The sequence below is a fragment of the Bos javanicus genome, chromosome 22, assembly GCF_032452875.1.
Source record: "Bos javanicus breed banteng chromosome 22, ARS-OSU_banteng_1.0, whole genome shotgun sequence".
Lineage (NCBI taxonomy): Eukaryota > Metazoa > Chordata > Mammalia > Artiodactyla > Bovidae > Bos > Bos javanicus.
Window position 1 is genome coordinate 6382312 of NC_083889.1, and position 20267 is coordinate 6402578.

The following is a 20267-nucleotide window of genomic DNA, read 5'->3' on the forward strand; positions in this document are numbered from 1 at the left end:
CCAGTCCTGTGGCCACTAAACACAAGCACCTCCCTTTTTTCATATGTACCAGGACTCCTATCAATAAGTCTATCCAAGATTCATTACTGCACATTTAAAAGAATTCTCAAGATACTACAAACTTGCTTTTTCTTTTCTTCTTAGGGTTCAAGTCTCTAAATTACTTGCAAAAAACAGCTTCAATGAGGTTTACATAAAAGCAACCTGATGGTATTGTGGTTATAGTTTCTTTTTAAGTCCTTACCCACTGGATAAATATTGAAACATTTATTGGCAGTAATAAAATATTTAAAATTCCCTTAAAATACTCAAGCCAAAAATAGTGTTGAGGGAAAGAGATCAAACAAGAACAAAAGAGGATTGAAATTATTTGAGTTGGGTGGTGGGGACCATTATTCTATTCTGCTTCATGTACATACAAGGTTTTCCCTAATAGAGCTTTTTGAAAATGTGCTGTAAATGAAGAGCCATATACACAAGTGCAGCAAATGATTCCTTATTTCATCCAAGGTAGCAAAGTTAAGCTCATAGATACTTCTTTTCCCCCACATCAGGGTGACTGTTTCAAAGGGTGCATCTGACTCTGTACCTTCTCCTTATTAGGCAATAAAAAGTATGCTACTGCTGCTGCTGCTAAGTCGCTTCAGTCGTGTCCAACTCTATGGAACCCCAGAGATGGCAGCCCACCAGGCTCTCCGTCCCTGGGATTCTCCAGGCAAGAACACTGGAGTGGGTTGCCATTTCCTTCTCCAATGCATGAAAGTGAAAAGTGAAAGTGAAGTTGCTCAGTCGTGTCTGACTCTTAGCGACCCCATGGACTGCAGCCTACCAGGCTCCTCCATCCATGGGATTTTCCAGGCAAGAGTACTGGAGTGGGTTGCCATTGCCTTCTCTGATAAAAAGTATATGCATGTGTAAATCTATCCAAAAATGTCTTTCATATGCACCTATAGACTTGAGTCAGAAGATTTCAGATTTTGTGTTCTGGGTCAGAATTAGAACAAGACAGCCAGCTGACATAGCACTCCTTGGCTTATGACACTTAAAAAATAAAGCAAGAGGCATGCTAATTCAGACAGCACCCAGACCTATTCTGGGAGCCCCATTCTCCTGCTTGACACAGTGAGGACTCGGCTGCTTCTCAAAAAGGACCAGCTGGTCTCCACATGAGATAGCTGCAGGGCAAAAAGCCTCAGTACTCAACACAAGTTAGATAGGCGAGACCACAGGGCTTCCCTGCTGGCCCAGTAGCTAAGACTCTGTGCTCCCGACGCAGGGGCCCAGGGTCCAATCCCTAGTGAGAGAACTAGACGCTGCATGCCGAAACTAAAGAAGATCCCACACACCACAACTGGGATCCGGGGCAGCCAAATAAATAAATGAAAATTTTAAAAATAAAGAAAAAGAAAACCAAGACCATGATCATTTATTTTATACTGTCAGTTCTCGGTAATAGTTGCAGAGGATGACATGAACACTAAAGACCCTCGGAGCCCCAAACTGATGACTTCCAGCCAATCAAAAGTAAAAACAAAACATAACCCCTAAGGGACTGTCAGCAGAAGGGCTTTCATGTACATTATCACATGTGATCCCTTGAGAGGCTGGGAGGGCCTGTGCCATTTCCATTTTGCAGATGCAGAAATGTGGGTTCCAAGCTTTAAGGCAACAGTCTTCTGCCTCCAAGGACAGAATTCTTTTCACTGGCTCACACCCCCTCGAAGTGTGTGAGAGGATAAGCACCTCATAAAGTGAAGGAGAAAAGGGGGAATCAGCTTTAGGTCCCACGTTTTCTGAATTTCAAAATGCCCTCAATTATTTCCTGATGATCCACTTTATGTTCTTTCCCTTTGTTATGAGCCTGGAGACTTCCCTGGACAGCCCTTCCACCTCCCTCAAGTTTCTATGGGCTTGTGTCCCCTGCTTTTTGAGCTTGGGTAGCAGAGGTCTCCTGACAACTCACTTAACCCATGAAACAGAAATAATTTTTTTTTTTTTAAACCAGGAGGAATCATGATGGCTATCTCTGGGAGGTTTGCTTCTGGTCCTCTCTCTCCATCCATCAAGACGGCGCTAAAGAAAAGGGGCTGGGGAGCGACATCGCAGCCCTCACCTTCCACAGACAACTCCACCTACAGGGAGAATGAGGCCTACCTCTCTGACTTCGTGAAGTTGGCCGGAATACTGACTCTTGGCTCTTCGGGCGGCGGCAGGCGACTTGTGATGCGTGATTGTGACGACGCCAGGGGCTCCCGCGCTGAGGTGTCTCTGGCTAGAGGGAGATGCAGAATTGGACGTTCCATGGGGGAGCAAAGTGAGACTTCGGCTTCGGGAGCTTGGAGTCGTCTAGAAGAAGCAACACGTGTCAAAACTCAACAACCGGCCTGCAGAACACAGCCAGGCATTGCCTTCCATCCAAGCTGGGCCTCTCGGGCTTTCCCCTTCATCTTCAAAGGAGATGAGGGCCTGGGGGTGCATGCTTTCATCTTACACTCTCTCAGGCCGGAGAGGCCATCCCCATTAACTATGCTTCTGGTCTCCCTTCTAGCAGGGTCTCCTGCCTCAAACTATGGCTATGGAGAGCTACTCCAAGGCCTTCAGACACCACAGGCTCTCAGGGGTCTGTGTTCCTCTTCCTAATACCCTCCCCTCCTGTGGTAAAGCCAGCTGAGTGCTCAGTGTTCTGTGAAGCATTCCCTGTCTGTCTCAGCCTCTCCACCCTCCTATTCTACTACACTGAGGCTATGTTTATTATCCAGCTAAACTATATGAGATTCTTTCAAACTCATCTTTGTACCCCCAAGACCTGGCACATCATGATTGTTTAATTCATTAAGTACTTAACACATGTTTGCTGCATGAGTACTAAGAATGAACTAAGTTATCCACCAATTAATCCTCATTTGTCCGTGCACTGCTGGTATTTCATCCTATTGTGACATATCATACAAACAGTAACTGGGTATAAGGACAGCATCTCAACTCAGTGGCAATACATTTTTCAATAATGTGTTGGGCTAACTGGGCAGCCAACTGAAAAACAGATTTATCTCTCAGATCACAGACCCCAAACAGATCAAAGACTAAGAAAAAAGAAAGAAAGAAAACAAATCCAAAGGTCATAACAGAAAAACTCAATAAATTTAATGACCTAAAAATTGAAAACTTATACACGGGGAAAAGTAAAAGTCACTCAGTTGTGTCTGATCTTTGTGAACCCCATGGACTATACAGTCCAAGGAATCTCCAGGCCACAGTACTGGAGTGGGTAGCCTTCCCCTTCTCCAGGGGATCTTCCCAATCCAGGGATTGAACCTGGATCTCCCACATTGCAGGCAGATTCTTTACCAGCTGAGCCACCAGGCAAGTTCAAGAATACTAGAGTGCATAGCCTATCCCTTCTCCAGCAGATCTTCCCAACCCAGGAATTGAACCAGGGTCTCCTGCATTGCAGGTGGATTCTTTACCAGCTGAGCTACCAGGGAAGCCCTCTGCACAGGAAACAAATTTCAAAAACCCACTCCTGCCACCAACAGAGTCAACCGATAAACCAGAAAAAATATTTTCAACTAGCTTCACAAATGGTTCATCATTCTAATTTGTAAGTAGGTGAAGAATTTCTAGGAATTGATGTGACTGAGCACAGTATTCTAATAGGGCAAGATATGAATAGATAGTTCACACACAAAAAACCCATAAATGGCCCTTAAGCCATATGAAAAGGTGTTCAACTGTATTCATATGATAAATGTAAATTCAAACCACATTTAGATATACCATCTTTTACCCATCAGATTGTAAAAACCCGAAAGAATCAGTATGCAGTCTGCTGACAGACCACGGAGAGACAGTGATGCAGGACTGTCAAGTGACAGACACCCTGAGGAGAGCAATCCAACAGGCCCTGCCCCAGTTACAGGGGCGCTTCCCCGTGACCCAGCAACATCCTATTGGAGAACGTCTCTTCCACACACCTGCACCCAGGCATAATGGCACCAAAGCCGAGTGTTTAATGGAAAGGATCGGAAGCCACCTAAAGGTCCCTCCATATGCGATAGGTTAACGAGACACGGCACACCTCCATGACGGAACACTACCAGGAGGCTAAGAGGATTAGAAGAAAGGCCTTCGTGAACTGGTTTGGGAAAAGAACCCTCTAAGGTGTGTAGTTAAGTGAAAAAGGCAAGGTGCCTAACTGTGCTATAGTATGCAAAGTTCTGTGTTAAAATGTGGAAAATGAGTATTTTTATCATTGTTTAAAACACAAAAATCATCTAGAAGGATACACGCTGAACTCCAAGTGGCTGCTTATTCCACGGAGGAGATGTGAATAAGAGTGTGAACAGAGAGGGAGAGAGATTCTTTCATTCTGAGCCATGTGAATGGATTATAGTGAATGGATTTTCTAAATTCTACATTAAAAAATCTGTATTCTAGATGTTTCTGTACTTCATTTCAGCTCGAGGAAAAAAGGCAGCTCGAGAAAAACTGGCAGATTTGTGCCATTTTCTCTATTTCAATTACCAAATATTTACTGAATACCTACTGTGCACCAAGGAAAATATCTGAAATGTGATGTGGAGGAAAACATAAGATGGACGAGGCCGTTTTTCAGCACAGATGCTTATACTGTTACGGGGGATAGAGGAGCAAAGACCCAGAGACAGCAAGACAGACAGACACACACACACAGAAAGGAAGACATGACAAAGTGCTAATTTGGCAATACAACCAGAAAATGCCAGAGTGAGAAAAAGCATGATCAAGGTGAACTGACTTCATCACAGGAGGCTGTTCTGAGGGCAAAGGACTTGAAGCTTGAGTAGAATTGGGAGAGACAGAGAGACACGTGTGGTGTACAAAGCAATCCAGACAGGAAGTTCAAAGTCTGCAGCCTTGGGTAACAGTCCCAGGGCTTAAAAAACAAACAAACAAACACAGGTACTCCAACGGCCACTGCAGCACTATTCACAGTAGCTAGAACATGACAGCAACCTAGATGTCCATCAAGAGATGACTTGAGAAGATGCGATACATACATACACAATGGAATATTTCTCAGCCATAAAAAGGAACAAACTTGAGTCATTTGCAGAGACATGGATGGACCTAGAGTCTGTCATACAGAATGACGTGAGAAATAGAAAAACAAACGTTGCATATTAACACATATATATATATATATATATATATATATATATATCTAGAAAAATGGTACAAATGAACCTATGTACAGGGCAGGAATAGAAATGCAGATGTAGAGAGCAGACTGGTAGGCTGTGGGATGAACTGGGATTGACATACACACACTACCATGTGTAAAATAGGCAGCTAGAGGGAAGCTGCTCTACAGCATGGGCAGCTCAGCTCAGCTCTGTGATGACCCAGAGGGGAGTGGGGTGGGAGGGATGCTCAAGGAGGGGATACATGTATACATACAGCGGATTCACTTCACTGTACACCAGAAACTAACTCTGTAAGGCAGCTACCCCTCCCCCAAAGTTGATGATTCATCATTTTACAAATCTCCAAGAGGGTGGGGAGCTGTGTAGGAGCCAGGGTAGAAACTAGAATTCTATGTCAGCATGCAGTACCATGGTAGCACACGCATTTCTCTGGATTTGAGCTTGGACAGAATTAGTAAGACAGATAAACTTGGGAAGCACTGTATTGCTTTCAAGTTACCTTATAAACAGGTAACTGGAGAAATCTCTGGTCTGAGAATTAAATATACTTTGATTATACTGAAATTCAATAGTCATCTACTTTCAACTTCAATCTTTTCCCTTGGAGTGAAGAGGAAGAAAGAAGCTATGTCTTTAACACTTTTTTTGTTTGTATATAATATATGTTTGTATGCGTGTGTGTGTGTGTGTGTGTCCTGCACAGTATGTGGGATTTTAGTTCCCTGACCAGGGATAGAACCTGTGCCCCTGCAATGGAAGCACAGAGTTTTAACCACTGGACCGCCAGGGAACACCCTCTTCAATCCTTCAACAGCAGCAAATTTGCCTAATCCACTGAAATACATTTTGATTGTTTGGGAGCCTTATTCCAACCCAAGAAAAGGCAGATTTTTCAACAGGCTTTGAAGCCAGACAGCCAGGTTTCACCCCCACCTCCAATCCTAGCACTACCAGCTTCAAGCTGTGTGACCTCAGGTGAGTTATTCGAGTTTTCTTATTAAGCAACAATTTCCTAATCTTTAAAAAAGGCATCATAATATTGACCCTTAAGAGCCATCATGAAAGTTGAATTAGCTCAGGTACAAAAAACGCTTAGCACAGGGGTTGCCGTGCAGGAGCCGTGTGGCCACAGTTCATTTCTTTCCTTACAGCCCTTAAGAGTTGATCGATGGTGGCATTATCAATTTTTAAAATGTTAAGAAGTCGCTTAGCACAAAATTGTAAGCAGTCATTGACCTGCTCCTTATTTTCTTTAGGATCAAAGTCGTGATGAAGTCCAAGATGTAATTAAATACTTACTGGAGAATCTATATGGTCAGCAAGACTGTAAGGAGAACCATACTTCTAGATTCTGAGTAGAATGAGAATCCATCAGAAATCAGAAAGGAAGGCCTCTCGCTGCCTGAAAGACTGTCCCATAGACAGCAATAAATCAGGAAAGTCACCCGGGAGCCAAGGAATTCTGCTGTGGATGGCCAACCCTATATTTATTATCTAATGGCTGTCATCTGAATTCACAAGCAGTAAATTTGAGGCGAAAAACCTTTAATTTCCCATTCACTGTGTGTTTCTCACGGTTTAATTTATACCCATGCCTCCTCCTGTGGGCAAACAGGAGCCAAAAAAAAAGTCTCCTGGTAAATCCCATAGGGCATCCGGAACTGGGAGGAAAAGGCAGAAGAAGAAGCAACAACTGCCACCCCTACAAACAAGCGGGCCCTTTACGACAGGCCAGCCTACTGGAGCTCGGCTCAATGTCAAGTGGCAGCCTAGCTGGGAGGGGAGTTTGGGGGAGAATGCTAAGTCACTTCAGTCGTTTCTGACTCTGTGCGACCCCATAGACGGCAGCCCACCTGGCACCTCCATCCCTGGGATTCTCCAGGCAAGAACACTGGAGTGGGTTGCCATTTCCTTCTCCAATGCATGAAAGTGAAAAGTGAAAGTGAAGTTGCTCAGTCGTGTCCGACTCTTAGCGACCCCATGGACTGCAGCCTAACAGGCTCCTCCGTCCATGGGATTTTCCAGGCAAGAGTACTGGAGTGGGGTGCCATTGCCTTCTCCGTGGTGGAGAATGGATACGTGTATATATGTGGTTGAGCCCCTTTTTGTCCACCTGAAACTATCACACAACATTGTGACTTGGCAAAACTCTAATATAAAATTAAAAAAAAAATTTTTTTAAGTGGCCTCTTGAAAATGTTCAGGTTGTGTTTGAAAATTACACTTAGGGAACTCCCTGGCCGCCCAGCGGTGAGGACTCCATGCTTTCCCGCTAAGGATGTGGGCTGGATCCCGAGCTCGGGAACTAAGATCCTGTAAAGCGTGTGGCACGGCCAAATTTCTTTAAAAAAGAATCACATTTAGGTGGCATACACACCCCTCCCTGCTACAAATTTAAAATAAAATATTTTCAAAGCCTGAGGTACCACATGTCAGGGTTTTGCTCCGAATACTGACTTCAGCGGGGCTGATGAGAAATGCTGAGTGTGCCATCTGCAGAAAATTCTGAGGCAAGAGTCACCACTTCTACCTGGGAATACGACTCACCCTAACCTAGGAAGAGTCACCCCACGTGTCCCCTCTCTTAGCCAGTAGCACCAGGTCAGTGGGGTGCCTGCATGAAAAATGGGGGTGAGGCCAAAGAGGGAACAGGTAGCAGAGAATGTGCGTTCAGACCGCGAACACAAAGATATTCAGACCGTGGCCAAGACTGCACACGTACTCAGGTTTTCTGAAATCCACCAACCTCCTGGTTTTCCCAGCTTTCTTCCTTGGATCCCTGGGCTCCCAAGCATTGGTGGAAGGGACACACAGACATTCTCTGTGTATTTACTGGCCAACACGGGCATGAAGGAGAGATGTGATTGCAAACGGAGAAGCAGCCCTGGAAAGAGTGCTTCCAGCCAGGGAAACCAAGCAATAAGCCAGACAGAGTCTAGTCTGAGGAGCTCATAAGAGAATCAGGGACCGCCTGAAGCTTCCCGCCATTGCTGCACCACCCAGAAGAGCAGCAGGGGAACTGGATACCACAGGACAGCCAGCAGGGTGCGGGGTGGTCAAGACCGCATTTTCTCAAGTCAGTGGCCTGGTTTCAAATCTGTGCCCTGCCACTCATAAGTTATGAGACATAGTAAACTCACCTAGCGTTTTACTTTCTAAAATTATATTACCTACCTCATGGGGCTGTTGGGGAATAACATGGAAAGACACAGGTGAAGCACGTCATGTAGAAAGCATGCAATAAGCGTCACCATTACCATTCATCAGATCAGATCAGATCAGTCGCTCAGTCGTGTCCGACTCTTTGCAACCCCATGAATAGCAGCATGCCAGGCCTCCCTGTCCATCACCAACTCCCGGAGTTCACTCAGACTCACATCCATCGAGTCAGTGATGCCATCCAGCCATCTCAACCTCTGTTGTCACCTTCTCCTTCTGCCCTCAATCCCTCCCAGCATCAGAGTCTTTTCCAATGAGTCAACTCTTCGCATGAGGTGGCCAAAGTACTGGAGTCTCAGCTTTAGCATCATTCCTTCCAAAGAAATCCCAGGGCTGATCTCCTTCAGAATGGACTGGTTGGATCTCCTTGCAGTCCAAGGGACTCTCAAGAGTCTTCTCCAACACCACAGTTCAAAAGCATCAATTCTTTGGCGCTCAGCCTTCTTCATAGTTCAACTCTCACATCCATACATGACCACAGGAAAAACCATAGCCTTGACTAGACGAACCTTTGTTGGCAAAGTAATGTCTCTGTTTTTGAATATGCTATCTAGGTTGGTCATAACTTTCCTTCCAAGGAGTAAGCGTCTTTTAATTTCATGGCTGCAGTCACCATCTGCAGTGATTTTGCAGCCCAGAAAAATAGTCTGACACTGTTTCCACTGTTTCCCCATCTATTTCCCATGAAGTGATGGGACCAGATGCCATGATCTTCGTTTTCTGAATGTTGAGCTTTAAGCCAACTTTTTCACTCTCCTCTTTCACTTTCATCAAGAGGCTTTTGAGTTCCTCTTCACTTTCTGCCATAAGGGTGGTGTCATCTGCATATCTGAGATTATTGATATTTCTCCCAGCAATCTTGATTCCAGCTTGTGTTTCTTCTAGTCCAGCGTTTCTCACGATGTACTCTGCATAGAAGTTAAATAAGCAGGGTGACGATATACAGCCTTGACGAACTCCTTTTCCTATTTGGAACCAGTCTGTTGTTCCATGTCCAGTTCTAACTGTTGCTTCCTGACCTGCATACAAATCTATCAAAAGGCAGATCAGGTGGTCTGGTATTCCCATCTCTTTCAGAATTTTCCACAGTTTACTGTGATCCATGCAGTCAAAGGCTTTGGCATAGTCAATAAAGCAGAAATAGATGTTTTTCTGGAACTCTCTTGCTTTTTCCATGATCCAGCGGATGTTGGCAATTTGATCTCGGGTTCCTCTGCCTTTTCTAAAACCAGCTTGAACATCTGGAAGTTCACGGTTCACATATTGCTGAAGCCTGGCTTGGAGAATTTTGAGCAATACTTTACTAGCGTGTGAGATGAGTGCAATTGTGCGGTAGTTTGAGCATTCTTTGGCATTGCCTTTCTTTGGAATTGGAATGAAAACTGACCTTTTCCAGTCCTGTGGCCACTGCTGAGTTTTCCAAATTTGCTGGCATATTGAGTGCAGCACTTTCACAGCATCATCTTTCAGGATTTGGAAAAGCTCAACTGGAATTCCATCACCTCCACTAGCTTTGTTCGTAGTGATGCTTTCTAAGGCCCACCTGACTTCACATTCCAGGATGTCTGGCTCTAGGTCAGTGATCACACCATCGTGATTATCTGGGTCGTGAAGATCTTTTTGTACAGTTCTTCTGTGTATTCTTGCCATCTCTTCTTAATATCTTTTGCTTGTGTTAGGTACATACAATTTCTGTCCTTTATCGAGCTCATCTTTGCATGAAATGTTCCTTTGGTATCTCTGATTTTCTTGAAGAGATCCCTAGTCTTTCCCATTCTGTTGTTTTCCTCTATTTCTTTGCATTGATCGCTGAAGAAGGCTTTCTTATCTCTTCTTGCTATTCTTTGGAACTCTGCATTCAGATGTTTATATCTTTCCTTTTCTCCTTTGCTTTTCACTTCTCTTCTTTTCACAGCTATTTGTAAGGCCTCCCCAGACAGCCATTTTGCTTTTTTGCATTTCTTTTCCATGGGGATGGTCTTGATCCCTGTCTCCTGTACAGTGTCACGAACCTCCATCCATAGTTCATCAGGCACTCTATCTATCAGATCCAGGCCCTTAAATCCATTTCTCACTTCCACTGTATAATCATAAGGGATTTGATTTAGGTCATACCTGAATGGTCTAGTGGTTTTCCCTACTTTCTTCAATTTAAGTCTGAATTTGGCAATAAGGAGTTCATGGTCTGAGCCATAGTCAGCTCCTGGTCTTGTTTTTGCTGACTGCATAGAGCTTCTCCATCTTTGGCTGCAAAGAATATAATCAATCTGATTTTGGTGTTGACCATCTGGTGATGTCCATGTATAGAGTCTTCTCTTGTGTTGTTGGAAGAGGGTGTTTGTTATGACCAGTGCATTTTCTTGGCAAAATTTTCTTTGCCCTGCTTCATTCCGTATTCCAAGGCCAAATTTGCCTGTTACTCCAGGTGTTTCTTGACTTCCTACTTTTGCATTCCAGTCCCCTATAGTGAAAAGGACATCTTTTTTGGGTGTTAGTTCTAAAAGGTCTTGTAGGTCTTCATAGAACTGTTCAACTTCAGGTTCCTCAGCGTTACTGGTTGCGGCATAGACTTGGATTACTGTGATATTGAATGGTTTGCCTTGGAAACGAACAGAGATCATTCTGTCGTTTTTGAGATTGCATCCAAGTACTGTGAGGCATTGTGAAAATGAAAGATTAAGTGGTCCCAGAATCAAATTAAGGATTTAAAGGTGGTTTTCATCTGAGTACTTTGTGCAGACATAGCCTTACCTTAACTGCCTTAACTTAAAAAAAAAAGGGTAAGTTAAGAATAATCATCCTAATAACTGAAAAACAGTTTGCTCCGGACAAAAAAGTACAAAGCACATCTACTACGATTGCACGTTTGTGAAAATCCATCTGCTGTTGAACACAAAGTGCCTGTAGACTGCTCCGGTGCTACACGGGTACTGACGGCAAAGAATTAGTATAAATAAGTAATGGGCTGTTTCCCATTAGGATTTTGGAATAAACAAAGCCCCAAATTGAAAAGATCATCAGCTGGTCCTAAAAATGCCATAAAACGTGTATCAAAAATTTATAACTAGGCTTCCCAGAGATGAAATTAAAAAGCTAAAAAGGAGTAAGGGAGGTGGTTATCTTAAATATACATCCGTGGCAACTGCTTCTGTAGAAAATTTTTCTGATGGGAAAAACTTCAGAGAGAAAATTATAACAGCCTTCAAATGCCGTTTAATTTTGGTGCCCATCTTCCTCACTTCCTTGAATTCTTCCACAGCAAAGGGAAAAAAAAAGACACTAGATTTCAGTCACATAGCCCCAGGAAGGCAGAGAAATCAAACCAGCCTGGTTACAATTTTGAAAAATAAATTCAACCAACTCAAATCATTTCATCACATTCTTTCCCTCTTCCTCTTAAAAAAAAAAAAAGAAAAGAATAATGTGCCATTTCTAAATATGTGTGTTAGTTGCCCAGTCCTGTCTGACTTTGCAAGCCCATGGACTGTAGCCCTCCAGGCTCCTCTGTCCTTGGAATTCTCCAGGCAAGAATACTGGAGTGGGTTGCCAGTTCCTTCTCCAGGGGATCTTCCTGATCCAGGGATCGAACCTGGGTCTTCTGCACTGCAGGCAGATTCTTCACTGTCTGAGCCACTAGGGAAGCCCAAAGTGAAAACTAAGCATTAAAACTATGGCTTATTTCTTTTCTTCCAAAAGTACACATACCTCAAAGTCAACCAAAAGAGAAAAAGCCTAAAGTTTTTAAAATATTACATTCAGGGCCTTAAAATTATTCAGAATTTTGATTTCCTGGCAGTCAGCATCTGAATAAATGTGGAATATTTTTAAATGAATCTATTCTACTAAATATTTTGCTTAATAGCTTCTTAGAGACAGTTTCATTTGCCCTTTTTATTTTTGTTTTTTTTTTTTTAATATTCTGTCACTTGAGCTTAAAACCTAGAGTAGAAATAAAATGTTTTAAACTGTTCATTTTTTGTTTTAAATGTTTTAAATGTTTTAAAAAGTTCATTCCCAAGATTAATGATTCAAAATTATACTCAGCTCTCTCTACTTTTTCAAACTCCTGCCCTCTTAAAGAAATAGGAGTTTCAACTTTAAGTTACCAAGCTTTGGAAATTTCTTCCATTGTCCTCTGTGAATCCTTCACACATCTTAGAGATGTTCCACTAAGATTCTCTTAAAAATACACACATAAAAACGCATGCAAACATGTGTGCAAAGGAAAAGTCATGGTTTTCCCCTGAAAGGAGAGTGCTCTCCTGTTTCTAAACATATCACCCTGATTATACATGCAAATGTTGGATCTCTGAAAAATCAGGACACGCAAGTGCAGTATTTCTAGTTCTTGCAGATAAAGGGAAAGAAAACTTGACATTTCCAGCTTGCCTTCTGTCTCTCAACATTTTCAGCCCCCAAATAAATTCTGCTGACTCTTCTCTCACAGCTAACCCAACTGTTTCAGAATCCCTAACCCATACTCTTGACCCAAACCTCCATCTAGATCAAGTTGAGGGTCCCAAATGGGCTGCAAGCATTGGTCTCATGCACTTGGCACCCTTGTCACACAAAATCCTTTTTCCCCACTTCCTCACCTTCTGCCATTCTCCAGATCCACCTAGAAAATGATTATATGCGATCTTACTTTTTAAATATTTATTTATTTATTTGGCTGCATGGGTTTTAGTTGCAGCACAGGCTTAGTTGCCCCACAGCATGTGGAAGCTTAGTTCTAACACCAGAGATCGAACTCACATCCCCTGTGTTGGAAGGCAAATTCTTAACCGGTGGCTGCTGCTGCTAAGTTGTTTCAGTCCTGTCCGACTCTGTGTGACCCCACAGACGGCAGCACACCAGGCTCCCCTGTCCCTGGGATGCTCCAGGCAAGAGCACTGGAGTGGGTTGCTATTTCCTTCTCCAATGCATGAAAGTGAAAAGGGAAAGTGAAGTCGCTCAGTGGTGTCTGACTCTTTGCGACCCCATGGACTGTAGCCTACCAGGCTCCTCCATCCACGGGATTTTCCAGGCAAGAGTACTGGAGCAGGGTGCCATTGCCGTCTCCACTTAACCAGTGGACCACCGGGGAAGTACCTATGCACAATTTTAAAACCATCCATACATCTACCCTCTCAGCTCTTGCTTCTTTCACCCATACATACCCTGTGCTTGGGACCTTTCGATTCCAGGTCCCAAGACTCCTGGTTCAGTGCTTTGTTCTAAGAGCAGGAGGATTCCCTCCTACTGTCCAAGTCCCATTCTCTCCATTCCTCCTCATGTGAAATCACAGAATTTCAGAGCTAGAAGAGACTTCAGGTCTATACCTCCCACTTTATAGACCTAAAAACTACAGCCTCAACGAGGCAGAATGAAACATACCAAAGGAGGAGCCAGAGTACAAGTCTCGTTCAACATTTAACCCAAAGAGCCTGAGACTCTGGAGAAGGCGATGGCACCCCACTCCAGTACTCTTGCCTAGAAAATCCCATGGATGGAGAAGCCTGGTAGGCTGCAGTCCACGGGGTCGAAAAGACTCGGACATGACTGAGTGACTTCACTTTCACTTTTCACTTTCATGCGTTGGAGAAGGAAATGGCAACCCACTCCAGTGTCCTTGCCTGGAGAATCCCAGGGATGGGGGAGCCTGGTGGGCTGCCGTCTATGGGGTCGCACAGAGTCGGACACGACTGAAGAGACTTAGCAGCAGCAGCAGTAGCAGCAGCAGCCTGAGACTCAGCCCATCCAGCTGGTCCTTCTCAATTAAACGAGGGCTTAATCATTAAAACAGAGTCTGGCAGAGGGGTGGGATAAATCGAGAGACTGGGACTGACATACATACACGACTACATATGAAACAGATAATTAATAAGGACCTGAATACTCATTGGAAGGACTGATGCTGAAGCTCCGATACTTTGGCCACTTGATGCAAAGAACCATCTCATTGGAAAAGACCCTGATGCTGGGAAAGATTGAAGGCAAGAGTAGAAGAGGGCAGCAGAGGATGAGATGGTTGGATGGCATCACTGACTCAACAGACAGAGAGTCTGGGCAAACCCTAAGAGATAGCGAAGGACAGGGAAGCCTGGCATGCTGCAGTTCATGGCGTGGCAAAGAGTTGGACATGACTGAGCAACTGGACAACAACAATAAGGACCTACTGTATAGCACAGGGAACTCAACTCAGTACTCTATAAAACTACCTATATGGGAAAAGAATCTAAAAAAGAGTGGCTATGTCTATAACTGACATTTCACTGTACAACAGAAACTAATCAGTTCAGTTCAGTCACTCAGTCGTGTCCAACTCCTTGCGACCCCATAAAACTAATCAACTATGCTTCAATAAAAATTTAAATTAAAAAAAAACAGTGTCTGACACAAGGTTGACATTAAAATATTTGATATAAAGGATGAAAGCTGATATCCATTATCCATTTTCACCTTTCCTCTTGCACATTCACCTGTTATAAAAATACACACGCCACACTCCTTTGAAAGCGAAATAACTGTGTACTATATTCTCTTAGAACTGCAGATCCAAGAAAATCATCTTATTTAATATATGTTTGTAAATAACATGAAACACTTTCTAAGGCTTTTAAGGCTTCATTAAGTCTTTAACAAAGACTTTCTTTTTAACAGAAAAATAACTCTGAAAACAAGAACCAAGTTTCTTTAACTTAATTATGTTAGAGCCACCGCATAAAACCCAGAGTAAACCCCACACTTAATATAAAAAGTTTAGTTTCATTGCTTTTAGTCTTACAAACAAGATAAGGATTCCAATATCATCATTACTGTTTAACAGTACTAGAGGCATGAGCCAACAAAATAGAAACAACAAAAAAAAGAGGCAGAAGAGTAAGAAGGAACAAAAACAGTCACTGATTGTACATGTGACCATTTTACAGAAAACAAAAATTAGTGAGCCCAAAGTTGCCAGATATACGATAAACTTAGAAAAGTCAACAGCGTTCCTCTGTATCGACAATAACCAGAAAATATAGTAGAAAATAAGATATTCATAATAACAATAAAAACTCTGATGTACAGGTATTAATCCAATCAGGAGTACATGAAACTTTCATTCAGAAATTCTTTTAATCCTGTGGAAAAAAATTCATGAAGGATTAAGAAAATGAAGACACACAGGCCAGGTGAATGAATGGAGCAACACCTTTATAGTGTTTATAGTTGACCTGGTGGCTCAGAGGATAAAGCATCTGCCTGCAGTGCCGGAGACCCAGGTTCGATCCCTGGGTCGGGAAGATCCCCTGAAGAAGGAAATGGCAGCCCACTCCAGTATTCTTGCCTGGAGAATCCCATGGACAGAGGAGCCTGGCGGGTTACAGTCCACAGGGTTGTAAAGAGTCAGACATGACTGAGCGACTTCACTTCATTTTATAGATGTCACATCTCCCAAATAATTATATCATTTTTCTAATAAAAATTCCAGTGGGATTTCTTGAGCAACTCAACAAATTCAGTATAATACGTGCTGCTGCTGCTAAGTCGCTTCAGTCGTGTCCAACTCTGTGCGACCCCATGGACGGTAGCCCACCAGGCTCCCCCATCCCTGGGATTCTCCAGGCAAGAACACTGGAGTGGGTTGCCATGTCCTTCTCCAATGCAGGAAAGGAAAAAGTGAAAGTAAAGTCGCTCAGTCATGTCCGACCTTCATAGACCCCATGGACTGCAGCCTTCCAGGCTCCTCCGTCCATAGGATTTTCCAGGCAAGAGTACTGGAGTGTGGTAGAAGAATAAAGGTTTATGAAGGGTCAAGTAAATTTTTCTCAGAAAAATAAGAGGGGATCACCCTCCCAACAGATGCAAATACTAAAAATAGCAAAACCACAGTGATTATATGTGGTATTCGTGCAGGAACTAGCAACTGCATTGAAAACTAGAAAAGAGGGTGTGAGATATGTTTATGTATACATGAGAATCTGGTATATTACCAATACAGCATCATAAATCAGTGATGGTGGTGGTTTAGTTGCCAAGTTGAATCCAACTCTTTTGTGACCCCACGGACTGTAGCCCACCAGGCTTCTCTGTCCATGGGATTCTCCAGGCAAGAATACTAGAGTCAGTTGCCATTTCCTTCTCCAGGGGATTTTTCTGACCCAGGGATCGAACCTGTGTCTCTTACATTGGTAGACGGGTTCTTTACCACAGAGCCACCAGGGAACCCCCTACCATAAATCAGTAGGACAGCACAAATGTTACTGGGAAAAGCAAAAATATGGTTGGTTTGCTGCCTTACAGGGTATATACAGAGGCAAAAATCTAAATGTAAAAAAGCAGAAACACAAGCTAACAAAAGACAGGGTAGGAGCACAACTCTGTAATTTGTAGATAAGCATTTCTGAATCAAGACCAAAAGCTCAAGTCACAAGCAGAACAATTTGATGGACTTGACTACACGGTGAATGAGTTTTGGTTCCATGAGGAAACTGGAAAGATCACAAGTGTGCAGAGACTGGGAGAAGACAGATTAATATTAGAATATAAAAGGTACTCCTAGAAAAAGAAGTCAGAATATACTGTAGAAGAGGTGCATATGATAAGACCAGGCATTATACAGAAGGAGACTCCTGAGTGGCTAACAATGTATCAAGATAATCAGAGAAATACACGTTAAAATAACCAGGAGATTCTACATCCACCAGATTTGCCCAAACATTCCCAAATAATGGAAAAGAAAGGAAGAAACTGGACCCCTGCAATGCTAGTGGGAGGACAGACTGGTACAGCCATTCTGGTAGCAATGCAGCAGAATTTTGTGAAAATAGAGATATATGTTCCTTACGATCCTCAAACGTTCTGGGCAGGCACCCAACGAACATGCTCCCAGTCAGGGTAGATACAGGGATACATACAAAGGCGTTACATACATACAGGGTATATACAGGGATACATACAAAGGGTGGAGAGTTTGAGCCAATGTAGGTGTACAGCAGTAAGAACCTATAAATAACAGACCTCACACAATAATATACATGCAACAGTTAGAAGACATGACTTTGAGGTACACAGAGCAACATCAGTAAAATTTAAAACATACTTTTGAGTTAGAAAACTGTAAGACAACAGTAAGGATAATACTACTCACGTTAAGTTCAAAACACAGACACAAGGCAAACAAAGACCTGGGTATATCCTAGGAATTGGTACCGACAGGGATGAGGGGAATGAAAGTGGAGGAAAAAAGAAAATAATTATAAGAGTTGCCTTAAAAAAATTTTTTAAGAGAAGACTTGTTTGGACTGATGAGCTTTCCATGACCCAGTAATGATGGTTTTAACTTTATTTACAAGTATATTTATAATAGCTAACACTTACATGACACCCAGAAACAGTATGGACTTAACAGAAGCAGAAGATATTAAGAAGAGGTGGCAAGAATACACAGAAGAACTATACAAAAAAGATCTTCATGACCCAGATAACCATGATGGTGTGATCCCTCACCTAGACCCAGACATGCTAGAGTGTGAAGTCAAGTGGGCCTTAGGAAGCTTTACTACGAACAAAGCTAATGGAGGTGATGAAATTCCTGCTGAGCTATTTTAAATCCTAAAAGATGATGCTATGAAAGTGCTACACTCTATATGCCAGCAAATTTGGAAAACTCAGCAGTGGCCACAAACTGGAAAAGATCAGTTTTCAATTCTAATCCCAAAGAAGGGCAACGCCAAAGAATGCTCAAACTACCATACAACTGCACTCACTTCACATGCTAGCAAGATAATGCTCAAAATCCTTCAAGCTAGGCTTCAACAGTATGTCAACAGAGAACTTCCAGATTTAGAAAAGGCAGAGGAACCAGAGATCAAATTGCCAACATCAGTTGAATCATAGAAAAAGCAAGAGAATTCCAGAAAAACATCTATTTCTGCTTTATTGACTATGCTAAAGCCTTTAACTGTGTAGATCACAACAAACTGTGAAAAATTCTTAAAGAGATGGGAATACAAGACCATCTTACCTGCCTCCTAAAAAACCTGTATGCAGGTCAAGAAGCAACAGTTAGAACCAGACATGGAACAGACTGGTTCAAACTTGGGAAAGGAGTATGTCAAGGTTGTATATTGTCACCCTGCTTATTTAACTTATACGAAGAGTACATCATGTGAAATGCCAGGCTGGAAGAATCACAAGGTAGAATTAAGATTTTTGAGAAGAAATATCAATAACCCCAGATATGCAGATGACACCACCCTTATGGTAGAAAGCGAAGAGGAACTAAAGAGCCTCTTGATGAAGCTGAAAGAGGAGAGTGAAAAAGCTGGCTTAAAACTCAACATTCAAAAAACGGAGATCATGGCATCCAGTCCCATCACTTCATGGCAAATAGATGGGGAAACAGTGGAAACAGTGAGAGACTTTATTTTCTTGAACTTCAAAATCACTGCAGATGGTGACTACAGCCATGAAATTAAAAGATGCTTGCTCCTTGGAGGAAAAGTTATGGCCAACCTAGACAGCATATTAAAAAGCAGAGATATTACTTTGCCGACAAAGATCTGTCTAGTCAAAGCTGCAGTTTTTCCAGTAGTCATGTATGGATGTGAGAGCTGGACAATAAAAAAGGCTGAATGTGGAAAAATTGATACCTTCGAACTGTGGTGTTAGAGAAGACTCTTGAGAGTCCCTTGGACAGCAAGGAGATCAAACCAATAAATTCTAAAGGAAATCAGTCCTGAATATTCATTGGAAGGACTGATGCTGAAGCTCTAATACTTTGGCCATCTGATGCAAAGGAAAGATTGAAAAAGACCCTGATGCTGGGAATGATTGAAGGTGAGAGGAGAAGGGGACAGCAGAGGATGAGATGGTTGGATGCCATCACCAACTCAATGGACATGAGTTTGAGCAAGTTCTGGGAGTTGGTGATGGACAGGGAGGCCTGGCATGCTGCATGCAGTCCATGGGGTCGCAAAGAGTCAGACACGACTGAGCGACTGAACAACATATGATACCCACTACACACCATAAACTGTTTTAAGTAATATACACCTTATATCACTTTATGATTTATAATAAAGGACTTAATAAATCTTCAAATAATGTAAATCGTTAAAGGTTTACAGTCCATCTTTATAACACCACGAGGTAGGTACTATGGTTTCCATTTCAGGAATGAGGCACAGAGAAACGCAGCAGTTTTCCTCCGGTCACACAGCTCAGAAACAATGGAGCTGAGACTCAAGTTCACATGAGCAGCTTCTGCAGCCCATTGTACTAGCTAGAGTGATTCATCATTCTCTTCAACTGAGGTCTGAAAAAGTCACCACCCCTCTTTGTAACCATAACTAATAGCTTAGTTAGCATTTGGGGGGAAACTTCTTTTTAATATCAAAGCCCTATACAGCGTGCCCATTCTCCAATACTTAAATACTCAAATATTTAAATAATAAGCTCCTTAAGGCCAAAACACACTAATTTAATCATGTTCAATCAATTACCCATAATAATGGAGGCAGTGTGGTATGTCTAGAGATGTCAAGGATAAAACGCAGCTCACATTCTTCACAGCACTTAGTGTGTTTTCCCCAGAGGCAGTCTGTCCAGGCCCCACTGTCCTCCCAAGACCGTGACCTCTCCCAGGCCCAGGACGGTGTCTCACCAGCCACTGTGCACCCCGTGGAATCTGATACAGGCCTCATCTCGGGAGAACTACGAATGCAGTAAATGAGAGCAATGAATCCCTCAAGCCCAATTTTCACCACGGATTACACCACTGCTCCCTGCCCAAAAACCTAATTTTAAAAATATCAACGACTCACTGAATATCTCCTCTCCTTTTCCAAGAGCCAGCAGAGTCTGGAAAAGATACCACTCCTGCTTAACTATACA

The 20267-nt window shown here is 42.8% G+C and overlaps 1 protein-coding gene across 7 annotated transcripts in view; it reads right to left on the reverse strand.

Annotated features, from left to right (window-relative positions):
• OSBPL10 (oxysterol binding protein like 10) overlaps positions 1-20267 on the reverse strand; it is a 362137-nt gene that overhangs the window by 198241 nt on the left and 143629 nt on the right. For all 7 annotated transcript variants that reach the window (XR_009732395.1, XM_061395738.1, XM_061395733.1 and 4 more), the window contains exon 4: positions 2155-2346. Coding sequence is in view for 6 of the 7 variants with exons in the window: in XM_061395738.1 (XP_061251722.1) it covers positions 2155-2346 (192 nt within the window). In the remaining variant the exon portion in view is untranslated. The remainder of the gene's footprint in view (positions 1-2154; positions 2347-20267) is intronic.